The 22,332-nt window shown below is 44.7% G+C and overlaps 1 protein-coding gene and 1 pseudogene across 1 annotated transcript in view; both read right to left on the reverse strand.

Annotated features, from left to right (window-relative positions):
• LOC115202530 (toll-like receptor 13) overlaps positions 1 to 13,299 on the reverse strand; it is a 61,864-nt pseudogene extending 48,565 nt beyond the window's left edge.
• A 4,343-nt stretch (positions 13,300 to 17,642) lies between these two features.
• Positions 17,643 to 22,332, reverse strand: part of LOC115203444 (alpha/beta hydrolase domain-containing protein 17C) — a 39,951-nt gene continuing 35,261 nt past the window's right edge. Inside the window, exon 3 of the mRNA XM_029768129.1 lies at positions 17,643 to 21,962. Coding sequence (XP_029623989.1) covers positions 21,743 to 21,962 — 220 coding nt within the window. The 3' untranslated portion in view covers positions 17,643 to 21,742. The remainder of the gene's footprint in view (positions 21,963 to 22,332) is intronic.

Here is a 22,332-nt window from a genome sequence, read left to right on the forward strand (position 1 = left end):
TTTTCTGTGATGAGATTCGAGCAAGCAACCTTTTTTGGTGTTGCTAGACGTTTGCGAAAGTCTAGCAACCCAAGGTTGCGTGTTCAAATCTCATCACAGAAAACTTTTGTATGTTAGCTATTTACCAACTTCTCAACTACTTACTACTTTCTAGCTACGTTGCAACTATCCTGAACAAAAATATAAACGCAACATGCAACAATTTCAAAGATTTTATAGAGTTACAGTTCATATAAGGAAATCTGTCAATTTAAATAAATGAATTGGTCCCTAATCTATGGATTTCACATGACTGGGAATACAGATACTCATATGTTAGTCACAGATACCTTAAAGAAAAAGGTAGGGGTGTGGATCAGTAAACCAGTCAGTATCTGGTGTGACCACCGTTTGCTTCATGCAGTCCGGCACATCTCCTTCGCAAAAGAGTTGATAAGGCTATTGATTGTGGCCTGTGGAATGTTGTCCTACTCCTCCTCAACGGCTGTGTGAAGTTGCTGGATATTGGCGGGAAATGGAACATGCTGTCGATCCAGAGCATCCCAAACGTGCTCAATGGGTGACATGTCTGGTGAGTATGCAGGCTATGGAAGAACTGGGATATTTTCAGCTTCCAGGAATTGTGTAGAGATTCTTGCAATTATCATGCTGAAACATGAGGTGATGTTGGCAGACGAATGGCACGACAATGGGCCTCAGGATCTCGTCACGGTATCTCTGTGCATTCAAATTGCCATTGTGTTCATTGTCCGTAGGTTATGCCTACCCAAACCATAACCCCACCGCGGGTCACTCTGTTCACAACGTAGACATCAGCAAAACACACGCCCACACATTTTACATTTTAGTAATTTAGCAGATGCTCTCATCCATGGGAATCGAACCCCCAATGGCATTGCAAGCGCCATTGCTCGACCAACTGAGCCACACGGGTCTGCAGTTGTGAGGTCAGTTGGTCGTACTGCCAAATTCTTTAAAACAACATTGGAGGTGGCTTATGGTAGAGAAATGAACATTCAATTATCTGGCAACAGCTCTGGTGGACATTCCCGCAGTCAGCATGCCAATTGCATGCTCCCTCAAACCTTGAGACATCTGTGGCATTGAGTTGTGTGACAAAACTGCACATTTTAGAGTGGCCTTTTATTGTCTCCAGAACAAGGTGCAACTGTGTAATGATGCAGTTTAACCAGCTTCTTGATATGCCACACCTGTCAGGTGGATGGATTGTCTTGGCAAAGGATAAATGCTCACTAACAGGGATGTAAACAAAATTTGTGCACAAAATTTGAGAGATATAAGCTTTTTGTGCATCTGAAACATTTCTGGGATCTTTTATTTCAGCTCAGGAAACATGGGACCAACACTTAACATTTTGCATTTATATAGTTGTTCAGTATACTTAGCATGTTAGCTAACCCTACCCCTAACTTTAACCCTTTTAGCTAAACCTAACCCCCCTATGTAACTGTTGTCGTCGGGAATAGAGGACCAAAATGCAGCAGGAATGTGGATGCTCATCTTGATATTTATTTTTAAATAAAGAGAACACCAAAATAACAAACGAAGAACGCACGAACAACAAAACAGTCTTGTCAGGCTCACACAGGCAAAACAAGAAACAATCTCCCACAAACACTTAACCAAACACATACCCATATATAGGACTCTCAATCAGAGGCAACTAGAAAACACCTGCCTCCAATTGAGAGTCCAACCCCAATAAACTAGACAAAGAAATACAAAAGACTAGAGACCACATAGAAATACAAACCTAGAACATAACCCCAAAAACCCGTAAATAATAAATCAAACACCCTACTACATAAAACACCACCCCGAACCACATAAACAAAATACCCTCTGCCACGTCCTGACCAAACTACAATAACAAATAACCCTTATACTGGTCAGGATGTGACACCCTCCTTTTCCCTAAGATAACTTCTGTTTTATGTAACCATACCAAAAGTAACATATCATTCTAATTTGAGTTTCCAGGATTTACATGTACTATGTTACATCTCCTTTATGAGACCAGGCTGCTATATGGAACCCAAGGACTCTATTTAGAACCAATTTTGGTTCAGTGAAAAATAAACCCTGGGGTTCTGATCAAGGAACCCTACAAAAAGGTTCCATATAAAACCTTTAGGGGTGTCATATATGAAGCCAGCAATAACATTTTGGGGGGGTTCTATAGACCAGGTATTCCAAAACTGGGCAATGCCGTTGGTGGTATGCCAAATAAAAATGTGATTCACCTTTTTTTTTAATGAAAAAACTGTCCATTTATATTTTCCAATGGGGCTATACATTTTGGTGAGTTTTTTTCTCACCTGAGTAGCCTCATTTCACTGCCAAAAAATCAAATTAAACCATCTAGTGTTCAGCGAAATAACAACACAATGTCAAATACAGGTAGCCTAGTCAAATAATTAACATCCAATCATTAACCGTTACTCTCTCGCAGGAATTCCACTAACCGTCCGTATGTAGCCAAACGTAGCTGTTGCTCATGTTGGTATCTGTACTGATGGTGCAAAAGCCATGACAGGGAGACATAGTGGAATGGTAACGTGCGTGCAAGCAGTTGATCCCGACACCACTTGGGTACACTGCAGCATCCACGAGAGGCTCTTGCTGCCAAGGGAATGCCTGGCAGCTTGAAAGACGTTTTGGACACTACAGTGAAAATGGTTAACTTTGTATAAAGCAAGGCCCCTGAACTCTCGTGTATTTTCTGCACTATGCAATGATATGGGCAGCGACCATGTAACGCTTTTACAACATATGCTGGTTATCAAGGGGAAAAGTATTGAAACATTTTTTTAAATTGAGAGACAAGTTTAAAGTTCTTTACTGACCATAATTTTCACTTGCCTGACCGCTTGCATGGTGACGAGTTTCTCATACGACTGGGTGATGTTGTTTTCTCACCTGAATGATCTGAATCTAGGATTACATGGGCTTTCCACAACTATATTCAATGTGCGGGACAAAATTGAGGCTATGATTAAGAAGTTGGAGCTCTTCTCTGTCTGCATTAACAAGGACAACACACAGGTCTTTCTATCATTGTATGATTTTTGTGTGCAAATGAACTCAAGCTTACGGACAATGTTAAATTACGCAGGTACTTTCCCGAGACGGATGACACAAACAACTGGATTCATTATCCCTTTCATGCCCTGCCTCCAGTCCACTTGCCTATATCTGAACAAGAAAGCCTCATCGAAATTGCAACAAGCGGTTCTGTGAAAATTGAATTTAATCAGAAGCCACTGCCAGATTTCTGGATTGGGCTGTGAGTATTCTGCCTTGGCAAATTGTGCTGTTAAGACACTGATGCCCTTTGCAACCACGTACCTACAGTATGTGAGAGTGGATTCTCGGCCCTCACTAGCATGAAAACTAAATACAGGCACAGACTTTGTGTGGAAAAGAATTTAAGACTGAGACTCTCTCCAATACAACCCAACACTGCCGAGTACTGCCATAGCCTTAGGCTACAGAAAGACCACCTCATTGGAACTGTCCTATCCCTGTAAGCTGCTGCTATCAGGATGAATAAGGCTACTGGGAAATACTGTAAAATATGTCCCAGTATTCATCCGTAGGGGCCGCTGTTAAATGGGATTTGAGCAATGAAACTGTATACAGGCTGTGTATATTTCGAGATAGGACTGCTGAGGTGAAGTCTCGGTAGATGAGTCGGCTAAACACTGCTCAATAATAAACCTGTTTCCCGTTTAAATTATCAAGGCTATAAACAGAGTTATTAATAGACTATGAACTATAGAATTGCTTTTAATCAGTTGATTATGAAACGTTGCCTGATCAATGCCGATTGATAACTGAATAAAGTGAGACCCGCCAGAGCTAAAGAGCGCTGTGCGTCTGTGTGTCAGACGTTAGCAGTCTAACTTCAGAGCAGGAACAAGGGACAGTGCTGGGGGAATTATCACCGGCGTTTGGCAGCCGGCCCCGTCATGTTTACCTAATACCGAGACACTGTGGCACCGAGGCATGCTCCAACTTAATGAAGTGTAAAATGTCGAAAAGTCGCGTTTGCATAAAACCTAGCTCCTCACTGCTATACAGCTCCCATCTCTGCTCGAAGATACTGTATCACAGTATAGACAACGATGCGTTTTCAAAAATGCATGATAGGCCTACTATCGCAATCAAAAAGTATACTATAGTAATGTAATTTCCACACAGTCAGAGGTCCTCATTAAATACGGCGCACATATTTGGCCTAGCCTCCTTGTTGTTGCTGGAGACGGATTATCCTCACTGAATTGTTGGCTTTCAGTCGCACCGGCTAATAGGAGAACGTTACAGATCTCCCTCTCCTCCTCCTCGCTCTCTCCCGGTGTCGTTGTGAGAGGACGTTTGAATTCACATGGCCGGGCTGAGCACCCGGCATTTACGGTGTTAGAACGCTATCTATACAGGTGTTAAACTAGACCAGGGTTTTTAGTTACTAGACTCTGCCGCTCTCCCGCCATTACTTGCATAACGTACAGCATGGGTAGCCTAAATGTTAAAAGAGTAAAACATAAACCAATAGCCCCAAAAAATAAAGCTGCAAACAAAAATTATTTTAAACCACCTGGCAATGTATGTCCAATTATAACTCTTCATGCAAGACTGTCGAAAATGGCCAATCCAAAGGAAAGATATATAACAGAAAAAACACAATGTGTCATCTCTCAATTTGCACAACTCTGACCACCTTCTGTGCATATGTGTTTGTGTGTGCGAGAGAGAGTTACTTTAGGCTACTGATAGAGAGGAACTAGAAGGGAACACTGGTCCCTGTGTCCCCTCACCCCTTCATTCCCTCCTTCTACCCCCCTCTTTCCCTCCTTCCAGCCTTCAATCCCTCCACCCCTTCTCCCTCACCTTCCCTCCTCCCTCGCCTTCCCTCCTTCCAATCCCCTCCTTCCACCCGAAGTCTCGATAGATGAGTAGGATAAACACTGCTGAATAATTAGCCCATTTCCCATTTAAATTATCAAGGCTATAAACAGTGTTATGAATAGACTATGAACTATATAATTACTTCTAATCAGTTGACTATGAAACGTTGCCTAAATCCCCTCCTTCCATCCACCTCCTCCAAATCAAATCAAAATCAAATCAAATGTATTTATATAGCCCTTCGTACATCAGCTGATATCTCAAAGTGCTGTACAGAAACCCAGCCTAAAACCCCAAACAGCAAGCAATGCATGTGAAAGAAGCACGGTGGCTAGGAAAAACTCCCTAGGAAAAACTCCCTAGAAAGGCCAAAAACCTAGGAAGAAACCTAGAGAGGAACCAGGCTATGAGGGGTGGCCAGTCCTCTTCTGGCTGTGCCGGGTGGATATTATAACAGAACATGGTCAAGATGTTAAAATGTTCATAAATGACCAGCATGGTCAAATAATAATAATCATAGTAGTTGTCGAGGGTGCAACAAGCACGTCCGGTGAACAGGTCAGGGTTCCATAGCCGCAGGCAGAACAGTTGAACCTGGAGCAGCAGCACGGCCAGGTGGACTGGGGACAGCAAGGAGTCATCATGCCAGGTAGTCCTGAGGCATGGTCCTAGGGCTCAGGTCCTCCGAGAAAAGAAAGAAAGAGAGAAAGAGAGAATTAGAGAGAGCATATTTAAATTCACACAGGACACCGGATAAGACAAGAGAAATACTCCAGATGTAACAGACTGATCCTAGCCCCCCGACACAAACTACTGCAGCATAAATACTGGAGGCTGAGACAGGAGGGATCAGAAGACACTGTGGCCCCATCCGATGATACCCCCGGACAGGTCCAAACAGGCAGGATATAACCCCACCCACTTTGCCAAAGCACAGCCCCCACACCACTAGAGGGATGTTTCCAACCACCAACTTACCGTCCTAAGACAAGGCCGAGTATAGCCCACAAAGATCTCCGCCACGGCACAACCCAAGGGGGGGGGGGGGGGGGCGCCAACTCAGACAGGAAGACCACGTCAGTGACTCAACCCACTCAAGTGACGCACCCCTCCCATGGACGGCATGGAAGAACACCAGTAAGCCAGTGACTCAGCCCCTGTAATAGGGTTAGAGGCAGAGAATCCCAGTGGAGAGAGGGGAACCGGCAATGCAGAGACAGCAAGGGCGGTTCGTTGCTCCAGCCTTTCCGTGCACCTTCACACTCCTGGGCCAGACTATACTTAATCATAGGACCTACCGAAGAGATAAGTCTTCAGTAAAGACTTAAAGGTTGAGACTGAGTCTGCGTCTCTCACATGGGTAGGCAGACCATTCCATAAAAATGGAGCTCTATAGGAGAAAGCCCTACCTCCAGCCGTTTGCTTAGAAATTCTAGGGACAATTAGGAGGCCTGCGTCTTGTGACCGTAGCGTACGTGTAGGTATGTACCGCAGGACCAAATCGGAAAGATAGGTAGGAGCAAGCCCATGTAATGCTTTGTAGGTTAGCAGTAAAACCTTGAAATCAGCCCTTGCCTTAACAGGAAGCCAGTGTAGGGAGGGTAGCACTGAAGTAATATGATGACATTTTTTGGTTCTAGTCAGGATTCTAGCAGCCGTATTTAGCACTAACTGAAGTTTGTTTAGTGCTTAATCCGGGTAGCCGGAAAGTAGAGCATTGCAGTAGTCCAGCCTAGAAGTAACAAAAGCATGGATTAATTTTTCTGCATCATTTTTGGACAGAAAGTTTCTGATTTTTGCAATGTTACGTAGATGGAAAAAAGCTGTCCTTGAAACAGTCTTGATATGTTCTTCAAAAGAGAGATCAGGGTACAGAGTAACGCCGAGGTCCTTCACAGTTTTATTTGAGACGACTGTACAACCATCCAGATTAATTGTCAGATTCAACAGAAGATCTCTTTGTTTCTTGGGACCTAGAACAAGCATCTCTGTTTTGTCCGAGTTTAAAAGTAGAACGTTTGCAGCCATCCACTTCTTTATGTCTGAAACACAGGCTTCTAGCGAGGGCAGTTTTGGGGCTTCACCTTGTTTCATTGAAATGTACAGCTGTGTGTCGTCCGCATAGCAGTGAAATTTAACATTATGTTTTCGAATGACATCCCCAAGAGGTAAAATATATAGTGAAAACAATAGTGGTCCTAAAACGGAACCTTGAGGAACACCGAAATTTACAATTGATTTGTCAGAGGACAAACCATTCACAGAGACAAACTGATATCTTTCCGACAGATAAGATCTAAACCAGGCCAGAACTTGTCCATGTAGACCAATTTGGGTTTCCAATCTCTCCAAAAGAATGTGGTGGTTGATGGTATCAAAAGCAGCACTAAGATCTAGGAGCACGAGGACAGATGCAGAGCCTCGGTCTGACGTCATTAAAAGGTCATTTACCACCTTCACAAGTGCAGTCTCAGTGCTATGATGGGGTCTAAAACCAGACTGAAGCGTTTCGTATACATTGTTTGTCTTCAGGAAGGCAGTGAGTTGCTGCGCAACAGCTTTTTCTAACATTTTTGAGAGGAATGGAAGATTCGATATAGGCCGATAGTTTTTTATAATTTCTGGGTCAAGATTCGGCTTTTTCAAGAGAGGCTTTATTACTGCCACTTTTAGTGAGCTTGGTACACATCCGGTGGATAGAGAGCCGTTTATTATGTTCAACATAGGAGGGCCAAGCACAGGAAGCAGCTCTTTCAGTAGTTTAGTTGGAATAGGGTCCAGTATGCAGCTTGAGGGTTTAGAGGCCATGATTATTTTCATCATTGTGTCAAGAGATATAGTACTAAAACGCTTTAGTATCTCCCTTGATCCTAGGTCCTGGCAGAGTTGTGCAGACTCAGGACAATGGAGCTTTGGAGGAATACGCAGATTTAAAGAGGAGTCCGTAATTTGCTTTCTAATGATCATGATCTTTTCCTCAAAGAAGTTCATAAATTTATTACTGCTGAAGTGAAAGCCATCCTCCATTTGCAAATGCTGCTTTTTAGTTAGCTTTGCGACAGTATCAAAAAGACATTTCGGATTGTTCTTATTTTCCTCAATTAAGTTGGAAAAATAGGATGATCGAGCAGCAGTGAGGGCTCTTCGATACTGCACGGTACTGTCTTTCCAAGCTAGTCGGAAGACTTCCAGTTTGGTGTGGCGCCATTTCCGTTCCAATTTTCTGGAAGCTTGCTTCAGAGCTCGTGTATTTTCTGTATACCAGGGAGCTAGTTTCTTATGACAGATGTTTTTAGTTTTTAGGGGTGCAACTGCATCTAGGGTATTGTCCTTTGATGTCCTTGGGTAGGCAGAGGGAGTCTGGAAGGGCATCAAGGAATTTTGGTTTGTCTGAGGATTTATAGCACGACTTTTAACGCTCCTTGGTTGGGGTCTGAGCAGATTATTTGTTGCAATTGCAAACGCAATAAAATGGTGGTCCGATAATCCAGGATTATGAGGAAAAGCATTAAGATCCACCACATTTATTCCATGGGACAAAACTAGGTCCAGAGTATGACTGTGGCAGTGAGTAGGTCCTGAGACATGTTGGACAAAACCCACTGAGTCGATGATGGCGCCGAAAGCCTTTTGGAGTGGGTCTGTGGACTTTTCCATGTGAATGTTAAAGTCACCAAAACTTAGAATATTATCTGTTATGACTACAAGATCCGATAGGAATTCAAGGGAACTCAGTGAGGAACACTGCATATGGCCCAGGAGGCCTGTAAACAGTAGCTATAAAAAGTGAGTGAGTAGGCTGCATAGATTTCATGACTAGAAGCTCAAAAGACGAAAACATCATTATTATTATTTTTTGTAAATTGAAATTTGCTATCATAAATGTTAGCAACACCTCCGCCTTTGCCGGATGCACGGGGGGTATGGTCACTAGTGTAACCAGGGGGTGAGGCCTCATTTAACACAGTAAATTCATCAGGCTTAAGCCATGTTTCAGTCAGGCCAATCACATCAAGATTATGATCAGTGATTAGTTCATTGACTATAACTGCCTTGGAAGTGAGGGATCTAAGATTAAGTAACCCAATTTTGAGATGTGAGGTATCACAATCTCTTTCAATAATGGCAGGAATGGAGGAGGTCTTTATACTAGTAAGATTGCTAAAGCGAACACCGCCATCTTTAATTTTGCCCAACCTAGATCGAGGCACAGACACGGTCTCAATGGGGAAAGCTGAGCTGACTACACTGACTGTGCTAGTGGCAGACTCCACTAAGCTGGCAGGCTGGCTAACAGCCTGCTGCCTGGCCTGCACCCTATTTCATTGTGGAGCTAGAGGAGTTAGAGCCCTGTCTATGTTCGTAGATAAGATGAGAGCACCCCTCCAGCTAGGATGGAGTCCATCACTCCTCAACAGGCCAGGCTTGGTCCTGTTTGTGGGTGAGTCCCAGAAAGAGGGCCAATTATCTACAAATTCTATCTTTTGGGAGGGGCAGAACACAGTTTTCAACCAGCGATTGAGTTGTGAGACTCTGCTGTAGAGCTCATCACTCCCCCTAACTGGGAGGGGGCCAGAGACAATTAATCGATGCCGACACATCTTTCTAGCTGATTTACACGCTGAAGCAATGTTGCGCTTGGTGACCTCTGACTGTTTCATCCTAACATCGTTGGTGCCGACGTGGATAACAATATCTCTATACTCTCTACACTCGCCAGTTTTAGCTTTAGCCAGCACCGTCTTTAGATTAGCCTTAACGTCGGTAGCCCTGCCCCCTGGTAAACAGTGTATGATCACTGGATCATTCGTTTTAAGTCTAATACTGCGGGTAATGGAGTCGCCAATGACTAGGGTTTTCAATTTGTCAGAGCTAACGGTGGGAGCCTTCGGCGTCTCAGACCCCACAACAGGAGGAGCAGAGACCAGAGAAGTTTCGGCCTCCGACTCCGACTCGCTTAATGGGGAGAACCGGTTGAAAGTTTCTGTCGGCTGAATAAGTGACACCGGTTGAGCATTCCTACAGCATTTCCCTCCAGAAGCCACGAGAAAGTTGTCTGGCTGCGGGGACCGTGCGAGGGGGTTTATACTAACGTTACTATCTGTACTTACTGGTGGCACAGACGCCGTTTCATCCTTTCCTACACTGAAATTACCCTTGCCTAACGATTGCGTCTGAAGCTGGGCTTGCAGCACAGCTATCCTTGCCGTAAGGCGATCGTTCTCCTGTATATTATAAGTACAACGACTGCAATTAGAAAGCATCATGTTAATGTTACTTAGCTTCGGCTGTTTGAAGTCCTGACGAACCATGTCCAGATAAAACCTCCGGGGTGAAAAAGTTGAATGAAAAAGGTTGAGTGAGGGAAAAACTAAAAATATACGGTAATGAAAAAGTAAAAACCGTAAGGTAGTCAGGTAGCAAAGTAAGATCGGCCTCCCTCTCCTTCCCTCCGACCAACCCTCCTCTGGCAGTGTGTTGTGTTGCTATAGAAAACAACTGAGTCAGTGAGTGCGTTCCACATTTTTGGAAAGCATGTCAGATAGGGAGCTCCTGCTCCAAAGTTCTCAGGAACTCCCTCAGGGTGAGGCCTGATCAACAGTTGTCAGGAACTCCCTCAGGGTGAGGCCTGATCAACAGTTGTCAGGAACTCCCTCAGTGTGAGGCCTGATCAACAGTTGTCAGGAACTCCCTCAGTGTGAGGCCTGATCAACAGTTGTCAGGAACTCCCTCAGTGTGAGGCCTGATCAACAGTTGTCAGAAACTCCCTCAGAGTGAGGCCTGATCAACAGTTGTCAGGAACTCCCTCAGTGTGAGGCCTGATCAACAGTTGTCAGGAACTCCCTCAGTGTCAGACCTGATCAACAGTTGTCAGGAACTCCCTCAGTGTGAGGCCTGATCAACAGTTGTCAGGAACTCCCTCAGTGTGAGGCCTGATCAACAGTTGTCAGGAACTCCCTCAGTGTGAGGCCTGATCAACAGTTGTCAGAAACTCCCTTAGAGTGAGGCCTGATCAACAGTTGTCAGGAACTCCCTCAGTGTGAGGCCTGATCAACAGTTGTCAGGAACTCCCTTAGAGTGAGGCCTGATCAAATCAAATCAAATGTATTTATATAGCCCTTCTTACATCAGCTGATATCTCAAAGTGCTATACAGAAACCCAGCCTAAAACCCCAAACAGCAAGCAATGCAGGTGTAGAAGCACGGTGGCTAGGAAAAACTTCCTAGAAAGGCCAAAAGCTAGGAAGAAACCTAGAGAGGAACCAGGCTATGAGGGGTGGCCAGTCCTCTTCTGGCTGTGCCGGGTGGAGATTATAACAGAACATGGCCAAGATGTTCAAATGTTCATAAATGACCAGCATGGTCAAATAATAATAATCATAGTAGTTGTCGAGGGTGCAACAAGTCAGCACCTCAAGAGTAAATGTCAGTTGGCTTTTCATAGCCAATCATTGAGAGTATCTCTGCCGCTCCTGCTGTCTCTAGAGAGTTGAAAACAGCAGGTCTGGGACAGGTAGCACGTCCGGTGAACAGGTCAGGGTTCTATAGCCACAGGCAGAACAGTTGAAACTGGAGCAGCAGCACAGCCAGGTGGACTGGGGACAGCAAGGAGTCATCATGTCAGGTAGTCTTGAGGCATGGTCCTAGGGCTCAGGTCCTCCGAGAGAGAGAGAGAGAGAGAGAGAGAGAAAGAGAGAAAGAGAGAATTAGAGAGAGCATACTTAAATTCACACAGGACACTGGATAAGACAGGAGAAATACTCCAGATATAACAAACTGACCCTAGCCCCCCGACACATAAACTACTGCAGCATAAATACTGGAGGCTGAGACAGGAGGGGTCAGGAGACACTATGGCCCCATCCGATGATACCCCCAGACAGGGCCAAACAGGAAGGATATAACCCCACCCACTTTGCCAAAGCACAGCCCCCGCACCACTAGAGGGATACCTTCAACCACCTGACAACAATCAACAGTTGTCAGGAACTCCCTCAGTGTGAGGCCTGTTCCACAGTTGTCAGGAACTCCCTCAGTGTGAGGCCTGTTCCACAGTTGTCAGGAACTCCCTCAGTGTGAGGCCTGTTCCACAGTTGTTAGGAACTCCCTCAGTGTGAGGCCAGTTCCAGGAGAGGACTTCCATTTCCTCTACAATGACCTCCATCAGCTGAGACACGGGGTGAGTGTGTGCCAGTAGCGGTCTATCTTCAGAATTGTAAGGAATTGGGATAATGAAGGCTGAAAACGTTATCAATGCTGTAACAAAGAGGAGGGGTGAGACAGGGAGAGAGGGGGAGGGGTGAGAGGGAGAGAGGTGAGACGGGGAGAGAGAGGGAGGGGTTAGAAGGGGAGAGAGAGGGAGGGGTGAGACAGGGAGAGAGAGGGAGGGGTTAGAAGGGGAGAGAGAGGGAGGGGTGAGACAGGGAGAGAGAGGGAGGGGTAAGACAGGGAAAGAGAAGGAGGAGTGAGACGGAAAGAGAAGACAGGGAGAGAGGAGAGAGAGCAGGTGAGATAGAGAGGAAGGCAAGATGGAGTGAAAGAGAGCAGAGAATGGCTTAGCAGTGAGACATGCATGCTTTGAATACACCTTAGTGTTACTGTCATTGACAACTACTTCAAGGTGGAAGAACCCCTCACTGTTCATTGATAGAGTTGAGTTTTTCCAACTTGTTTCTCGGTAGGTACGCTAGAGCGTGTGCTCGTGTGTAGTGTAATACCTAAATACATTAGGAAAGACTGTCCACATCAACAATATGTTATTGGATTTATATCCACAAGCTAAAGGAAGTATACTGGGAAAAATCTGACTACTACACATACAACAAAGTGGAAGAACATTGAAATTACGTTACATGCTCATCACTCCTGCAGGGAGCATAGGACTTCGATGACTCCTCTCCATCCCATGTAGGGTTGCATAATGTATGCAATTTTCACTAATTCCTAGGTTTTCCAGAAATCCTGGTTGGAGGATTCTGGATTTCCTGCTGATCTTCCAACTGGGATTTCTGGAACATCTGGGAACTTTGGGAAAGGTACTGAAATGTGTCAACTCTAATCCCACTTCTTCTTCAGGTACTTATGTCCAGACTAAAAGGAAACCTGGAGAATTACGGTGAAAAAGGAGATGAAGGGCTGTGGTCTGTCATGGAACACCATCTCCAAGTAGTTCTGTCTTGTGGAAGCCTTATGTTCCACATTGTACCTAATCCTGTTAGTTCCTAAGTAAGTACCTCTCCAGCCTCCAGGATTCTCTATTGGGATTCTCCAGCCTCCAGGATTCTCCAGGATTCTCTATTGCCTCAAGCTCCCACCTACAGTGTGGGCGTGCTCTATTCCGTTTCCCTTGTGGGCTCCAGGATAGAGCATGTCTATGCCCGGTGGGGATGGAGGGGCCTTGTGGGCTCAAGGATAGAGCATGTCTATGCCCGGTGGGGATGGAGGAGCCTTGTGGGCTCCAGGATAGAGCATGTCTATGCCCGGTGGGGATGGAGGGGCCTTGTGGGCTCCAGGATAGAGCATATCTATGCCCGGTGGGGATGGAGGGGCCTTGTGGGCTCCAGGATAGAGCATATCTATGCCCGGTGGGGATGGAGGGGCCTTGTGGGCTCCAGGATAGAGCATGTCTATGCCCGGTGGGGATGGAGGAGCCTTGTGGGCTCCAGGATAGAGCATGTCTATGCCCGGTGGGGATGGAGGGGCCTTGTGGGCTCCAGGATAGAGCATGTCTATGCCTGGTGGGGATGGAGGAGCCTTGTGGGCTCCAGGATAGAGCATGTCTATGCCCGGTGGGGATGGAGGGGCCTTGTGGGCTCCAGGATAGAGCATGTCTATGCCCGGTGGGGATGAAGGGGGCCTTTCGGAGGGTGTAGACGATCCATCCCCATCTTCTCCTCAATATCTCCTCAGGAACCTGGATGGTGCACTCCCTCAGGTCGATGTTGCTTCAGAAGTTTCAGGGTAATCGCCAGAAACTCAAAGAAAACAGATAAATCAATAGGATGTCTAAAAATGTTAGATTACTAGAACAAAAGGAAACCCAAGCACTACAGTTTAATCATTAGACTCACTCTTCTATGAAGGTTAGTAACCTGCTCAGGCTGAAAGCCTGTTACGTTTCCCCTGAAGATAGAACGTGACTTGAGGGTTGTGGACAACTCACTGCTCAGGCTTGACATTACATTATTAGTTGAGGATGCCCATGGGATTTGGTGGGCTGTGGGATGTCTGTCTGTTTCAGGACGTGTGTGGGTATCTGGGAGTGTGTGTGAGTGCGTTTGTGGAAAATGTGTCTCTGTAAATCTTTCAAGAGGTGAGTGTGTATGTCTTTGTGTCTATGTCTATGGGGAAGTGTGCATAATCTGTGTTCATTCCAGCTGAGTGTGGGAATTACAGAATTCCCAGTGAGGAAGATGGTCTGAGGAAACAGCCAGCCAGGGTCATTGTCTTGCGCCAGGGAAAAATGTTCACAGGAACCTTAATCACCCTACCACACATCCAAACCTTTTCCACGTCTCACACGTCATGTACAGTACGGATGTGACCAGCCCATGACCTCTAAGAGAAATTAACTTCAAGTTCAAATGTGGGGATGATCAACTGATCATAAACCTGTGGTTAAAGGATCACTTAAATCTATCAAGAGCCAGAAATGGATTAGCTGGTTAATCAGTCATTTCCTACTAAATAATCCTTGTAGATTTCTGGCATTATCTGAGGAATGCTGGAATTACACTAAATATTTCATTAGCCTACACGTTGATTACTGAAGGACTTGAGCAGTAAAATCTGCATGGGATGATTACATTTAACTTGATGTTTGTGCTGCTACTTTAGTTTGGGGATGGTATAGCGAGCAAGTGAGGGAGTGAGAGGGAGAGGAGGAGAGAGTAGTAAGGACATTTCAATAGATCACTGCAGCTACAGAGCTTGTCTTTAGATATGAGAGTGACAGAGTGACGTTGAAACTCAGATTTTTGCACTTTAAAATGTATGCCAAACAAAACCCAATGACCGCAAAGTTACAGACATTCAACTTGACAACTTTTAACTTACACTGAACATTTTACAAAAACACATTTACTCGTATAACAGTGCAGATGCAAAGGTTGGTAACAGAATGACCGTTTGTGCTGTTGGTGCAGTCATTCTGTTACCAACCTTTTACATCTGCACTGCTCTTTGCAATCATTGTTTTTTGTTTGGCATACATTTTAAAGTGAAAAGTCAGAGTCTCAACATCCCTCTGTAACCGTGGAATTACCCATATGTGTATTTAGTTTATTTATCTTAACTACAAATGCCTTTGTTTAAACGTAGTTGTTGCAGTGCTTGTTTAAACGTAGTTGTTGCAGTGCTTGTTTAAACGTAGTTGTTGCAGTGCTTGTTTAAACGTAGTTGTTGCAGTGCTTGTTTAAACGTAGTTATTGCAGTGCTTGTTTAAACGTAGTTGTTGCAGTGCTTGTTTAAACGTAGTTGTTACAGTGCTTGTTTAAACGTAGTTATTGCAGTGCTTGTTTAAACATAGTTGTTGCAGTGCTTGTTTAAACGTAGTTGTTGCAGTGCTTGTTTAAACATAGTTGTTGCAGTGCTTGTTTAAACGTAGTTGTTGCAGTGCTTGTTTAAACGTAGTTATTTCAGTGCTTGTTTAAACGTAGTTGTTGCAGTGCTTGTTTAAACGTAGTTATTGCAGTGCTTGTTTAAACATAGTTATTGCAGTGCTTGTTTAAACGTAGTTATTGCAGTGCTTGTTTAAACATAGTTATTGCAGTGCTTGTTTAAACGTAGTTGTTGCAGTGCTTGTTTAAACGTAGTTATTGCAGTGCTTGTTTAAACGTAGTTATTGCAGTGCTTGTTTAAACGTAGTTATTGCAGTGCTTGTTTAAACGTAGTTGTTGCAGTGCTTGTTTAAACGTAGTTATTGCAGTGCTTGTTTAAACGTAGTTGTTGCAGTGCTTGTTTAAACGTAGTTGTTGCAGTGCTTGTTTAAATGTAGTTGTTGCAGTGCTTGTTTAAACGTAGTTGTTGCAGTGCTTGTTTAAACGTAGTTGTTGCAGTGCTTGTTTAAACGTAGTTATTGCAGTGCTTGTTTAAACGTAGTTGTTGCAGTGCTTGTTTAAACGTAGTTGTTGCAGTGCTTGTTTAAACGTAGTTGTTGCAGTGCTTGTTTAAACGTAGTTGTTGCAGTGCTTGTTTAAACGTAGTTGTTGCAGTGCTTGTTTAAACGTAGTTATTGCAGTGCTTGTTTAAACGTAGTTATTGCAGTGCTTGTTTAAACGCAGTTGTTGCAGTGCTTGTTTAAACATAGTTGTTGCAGTGCTTGGGTCCACTGGATGGCTAGTGTTTTCTCAGATCAAGTGTCAACGTGCTTGATCATGATCCACAATGCAAATGTAATACATTCCTGAAGTTCTACAGTGAATTCTCACATCTTGGGACTTTGATATGAAAACTCACTTGTCCTTTTTATGTTCGATTTTCTTCTAACTTTCAATTGTGCTTGCTGCCACCACACCACACAAATGAAACTTTTTAACAAGTGGCTCTGTACAGTATGTAGACGCAACATAGTCATACCAATCCGGCTCCCTCTTCAATTAGAGGAAAACACTGCTATTCGGCTCCAAGGACCAATCCTTCATATGCACTGTATAGTAGCTATCATAAGGCTTCAGACCCCAGATGGCTACAGTCATATCAGGTAAACACCTCAATAACACATATCTTTGTCTGTACACTGCCCCAGACCCCAGCCTCCAGGCAGACACCCAGACATGTAAAACAGGTTGTTGGTTCACCTCCCCTTCCTCACCTGGAGCCCCTAAGCCTGGCAGCTGGCCAGTGTACACTCTCACAAGAGGCTTCAAGTTTCCCCTCGCCATCCCTGGACTAGAGATTTCTAAGCCTGGCAGCTGGCCAGTGTACACTCTCACAAGAGGCTTCAAGTTTCCCCTCGCCATCCTTGGACTACAGAGATTTCTTAACACTGAAAGAGTATTGCCTATAACCTACAGTACCCTGTATTTTATGTCATTTTAGCAGATTAGCAAGTCACTTAACCAGAGACTTACAGGAGCAATTAGGGTTAAGAGCCTTGCTCATGGACACAGACCGAGTTTTCACCTAGTCGGCTCTGGGATTCGAACCAGCGACCTTTCAGTTGCTGGCCCAACACCCCTAACCACTAGGCTACCTGCCACCCGATATACTGTAACTATAATAAAGCTAGTAACTAGCTATAAAGCTTACTATCCCAGGCTACCATGGAGGTGATAATTCAACGAGAGTTTAGTAAACTGAGCAACGCATGACTAGCCTCTAAAAACACCTTCCTAATATAGAGTTGCACCCATAAGTGTTCAATTGGGTTGAGATCTGGTGACAGACACACACAACCTTTAAAGCCCCTATGCTCCTTTGAGACCTCTCTTTCAAAGTCACAGATCACTTCTAGCCATGGTAGACAAAATAATAATCAACTGGGCATTATTATCCATGACCCTACGCATGATGGGATGTTAATTGCTTAATTAACTCAGGAACCACATCTGTGTGGAAGCAACTGCTTTCAAAATACCTTGTATCCCTCATTTACTCAGGTGTAAAATAAAGTACAAATAAATGGTCCTTCATGGATGCTAGAACATTGACAGGAACATCAGCACAGTAGAAGACCGAGATAATACGTTTAAAAACAATAGAACAGACTAGTATATGTAATTCCATGCATTCTTTATTCCATTAAGCATTAAAACATCCACCGTGTTGCCTGAAAGCAACACAGCCAACATGAATGACAATCTGTAGCACGGCACATTTAAGGCTTTTTCTTTGTCAGTTTAACACTAATAAACCTCTGTACCCACTAGTTTTTTTATGCATTAGATTTGCATACTGTGACTCCAGTGTTAAACTCAAGTAGGCTAGAATAGCCCTTAAATCAATGTTTTATATTATGTATAGAGGATATATAGATACATTACATATGGTTCTGACAAACCAGCATTAGAGTGTAAATCTATCAACATTTACTGGAAAATAACATTGTAAAAATGTCAGTATCAAAACAATAAAATGGGACTAAAGCAGTTTTTCATTTTTTTTAAAAGACAAGCAGAAAAAACTAGATGTTAAGTTAAAGGGCTCGCTGTCAAAACATAGGCCCCTTAGTAAGTTATGACGAGAAAACACTAGAATCTTTTACTCATCACACGAAAACCCAACCACGACCGCAAAATACAGCCATCACCACACAGCAATACACTGGTCAGTCAAAACGTTAATCACAAGTTGCTACGTACATATCCTTCAATTATACCTCCTCCTTCGAAAAGGACACTGTGAGCAGTGTAGTGTTTCTCTTTTTCCAGCTGAGAACATCTGCAGAATACTTCAACCCAGTTATTCCTCTGGCTTCTTCACTCTCTACACTCAAAATGTCCTTTATGAAAAGTTGTTTGCATGCAGTGTTTCTTCCAAAACGTAGTCTTGGTGACACTTGCAGAGTTCTTTGGAGTGGAACGAGATGGGGAGCAGGGAAGGGGTCTGTTGGGGGGGGGAATCCCCCCTTACCCCCAGGAAAAAGGGATATAGCCAGAATCTGCAAAAGGTGGTGAGATGGCTCAAAAATCTCTCATCTACATGTGAAGACTCATTGAGATTGCATTAGGTGAAGTACCTTTTTGATCAGTATTACCCCAAAAACATCTTTTCACAGTGATTGAGAAGATTCCTCCAACCGAACCGATAGCAGCAGTCAGTCCCCCTGCAGACCATGAGACTCCCCAACTCAAGTCGACAGGAATGTTAGGGTGAAATGTCCACAGACTTAAGGCTTTATTTGTAGTGTTGAAATGAAAGGAACAGATACATACTGCTAAAAAGCAACCCAAAGCATTTACGTTAAACACAATCTTAATTTTAAACAGACGAACAAAATGGCTTCATGGAAAACTTCTGAAGAAAAACATCTACACTGGTGCCGAATCCCAAATCAACTCCTACGCCCAAGGCATACCTCTAGATCTGAAATGAATGGATAGGTCTTAGCAATATGGTAAAAAAAATCCTCTGAAAAGCAAGGCAGAAAAACATGAATACCGCTTAAATCTGCTCCTTTCAGATCTACAGGTGTCATCTTGAGACAGTACTGGCTAGGAGTTGATCAGGTGTCATCTAGAGACAGTACTGGCTAGGGGTTGATCAGGTGTCATCTAGAGACAGTACTGGCTAGGGGTTGATCAGGTGTGTCTAGAGACAGTACTGGCTAGGGGTTGATCAGATGTGTCTAGAGACAGTACTGGCTAGGGGTTGATCAGGTGTCATCTAGAGACAGTACTGGCTAGGGGTTGATCAGGTGTGTCTAGAGACAGTACTGGCTAGGGGTTGATCAGGTGTCATCTAGAGACAGTACTGGCTAGGGGTTGATCAGGTGTGTCTTGAGACAGTACTGGCTAGGGGTTGATCAGGTGTCATCTAGAGACAGTACTGGCTAGGGGTTGATCAGGTGTCATCTAGAGACAGTACTGGCTAGGGGTTGATCAGGTGTGTCTAGAGACAGTACTGGCTAGGGGTTGATCAGGTGTGTCTAGAGACAGTACTGGCTAGGGGTTGATCAGGTGTGTCTAGAGACAGTACTGGCTAGGGGTTGATCAGGTGTCATCTAGAGACAGTACTGGCTAGGGGTTGATCAGGTGTCATCTAGAGACAGTACTGGCTAGGGGTTGATCAGGTGTCATCTAGAGACAGTACTGGCTAGGGGTTGATCAGGTGTCATCTAGAGACAGTACTGGCTAGGGGTTGATCAGGTGTGTCTAGAGACAGTACTGGCTAGGGGTTGATCAGGTGTCATCTAGAGACAGTACTGGCTAGGGGTTGATCAGGTGTGTCTAGAGACAGTACTAGCTAGGGGTTGACCAGGTGTGTCTAGAGACAGTACTGGCTAGGGGTTGATCAGGTGTCATCTAGAGACAGTACTGGCTAGGGGTTGATCAGGTGTCATCTAGAGACAGTACTGGCTAGGGGTTGATCAGGTGTCATCTAGAGACAGTACTGGCTAGGGGTTGATCAGGTGTGTCTTGAGACAGTACTGGCTAGGGGTTGATCAGGTGTCATCTAGAGACAGTACTGGCTAGGGGTTGATCAGGTGTCATCTAGAGACAGTACTGGCTAGGGGTTGATCAGGTGTCATCTAGAGACAGTACTGGCTAGGGGTTGATCAGGTGTCATCTAGAGACAGTACTGGCTAGGGGTTGATCAGGTGTGTCTAGAGACAGTACTGGCTAGGGGTTGATCAGGTGTGTCTTGAGACAGTACTGGCTAGGGGTTGATCAGGTATGTCTAGAGACAGTACTGGCTAGGGGTTGATCAGGTGTCATCTAGAGACAGTACTGGCTAGGGGTTGATCAGGTGTCATCTAGAGACAGTACTGGCTAGGGGTTGATCAGGTGTCATCTAGAGACAGTACTGGCTAGGGGTTGATCAGGTGTCATCTAGAGACAGTACTGGCTAGGGGTTGATCAGGTGTCATCTAGAGACAGTACTGGCTAGGGGTTGATCAGGTGTCATCTAGAGACAGTACTGGCTAGGGGTTGATCAGGTGTGTCTAGAGACAGTACTGGCTAGGGGTTGATCAGGTGTGTCTAGAGACAGTACTGGCTCGGGGTTGATCAGGTGTCATCTAGAGACAGTTCTGGCTTGGGGTTGATTTGGGATTCTGCATAGGGGTGTTCAAATCCAGGCCGCGAGGTCAGGGGCTGATTCTGTCCTGGGACACAGGTTCAATTACAGTACATTGTAGGTGTGTTTTTATTTGATACATGGCCTAGTGTCATCATTAGGGTCAGGTGGTGTCCCTCACTGAAAACCCCAGTTGAGGAAAAACACCTGGCCCTCCTTTCCACATGACCTCCAGTTAACAAGAGCACTGTTACAGATGTGAGACACCCAGGGGTGAGCTGGGTAATGACGTTTTTCAACCACACCCATCTCTCACACGGTCACACACACTGGCCTTGAAAACAAGATGGGAATGAGTTTCTCTGTGTTGTGAAACACATGGAATGTCAATAAGATAACAAAAAACATAGTTTGATTACCTGAAAATATCTGCACAATAAAAGTGCATTCGTTTGAATTCACCCTAAATGAAAAAAAAAGACAAAACGATTTTAAACAAAAACAAACAAGCAAGAACATCAATCATGTATCTGAGGTGCAAAACAGATTGTTCTTCATCAGGTATAAAATACAAAGTCAATCAATCATGAGCATAAAAGACAGAGAAACAGATGAAATAGAGAGAACAAGATCGCAGATGGAATTTATCACAGACAGACAGACAGACAGACAGAGAGACAGACAGACAGACAGACAGAGAGACAGACAGAGAGACAGACAGACAGACAGACAGAGAGACAGACAGACAGAGAGAGAGACAGAGAGACAGAGAGAGAGAGAGACAGAGAGAGAGAGGAGAATCAAATCGAGATCCAGATTGAAGAGCAAGTGCATATACTGAGCGGGCCCTAGCTCCTTGGCAAAGAGACCTGTCCACATATGAGCGCCGGGGATGCCTTGGCCTGGCTCAGCTCAGCCTGACCTGGTTAAGCCCTGCGGAAAGCATCTCAACACTTCCTCCCCTCCTCTCCAACATCTGTACCGATAAACAATACAAACCAACATGGTGGATTTCAGGTATCAAATTTCCACCAATCCACTTCTCTCTGCAGAGATCAAGGAAAGAAAAAAGGAAGCCATTTTAGACTCGATACGCAGCCCCCCTCTAGGTTTTAGTGGAGGAGGCCAAGGGAGATCAGGATGTGGGCAGCTCGATGGAGATGAACTGCTTGAGTCGCTCCAAGTACTGGGCGTAGAGCTCGATGTCGTTGTGCCCGGCGCCCTCCACCCACAGGGGCTCCACGGCACGCGGGCAGCGCTCGTACATAGCCAGGCCGTGCGAGAAGTCGATCACCTCATCCTCCGTGCCGTGGATCACCAGCACCGGCGACGCCACCTTGGACACCTTGTCGATGCTGGGGAGAGAGAAGGGGTTACATTTTATCAATGCTTTAACAAAGCGCGGCAGAGCGAGAGAGCGAAAGAGAGAAAAGGGAGAGAAAGAGAGAGAAAGAGAGAGAAAGAGAAAATGTAGAGAAAGAGAGAAAAGGGAGAGAAAATTTAGAGAAAGAGAGAAAAGGCAGAGAAAGAGAGAAAGGGGAGAGAGTGGGGAAGACAAACACATTAAGACAAATGGACCTCCTTGGGGGCATTAGTAGTGTATCCATCTGTCTTGTAGCGGTGCAGTAACAGCAGGGGTGTAGAGACCGACTCCACACAGCACGCTGCCAAACCATTAACTACACATCATACAGAGGGGGTATACATACATACATACATACATAC

Source organism: Salmo trutta, chromosome 12 (assembly GCF_901001165.1).
Source record: "Salmo trutta chromosome 12, fSalTru1.1, whole genome shotgun sequence".
NCBI classification, from domain to species: Eukaryota; Metazoa; Chordata; class Actinopteri; order Salmoniformes; family Salmonidae; genus Salmo; species Salmo trutta.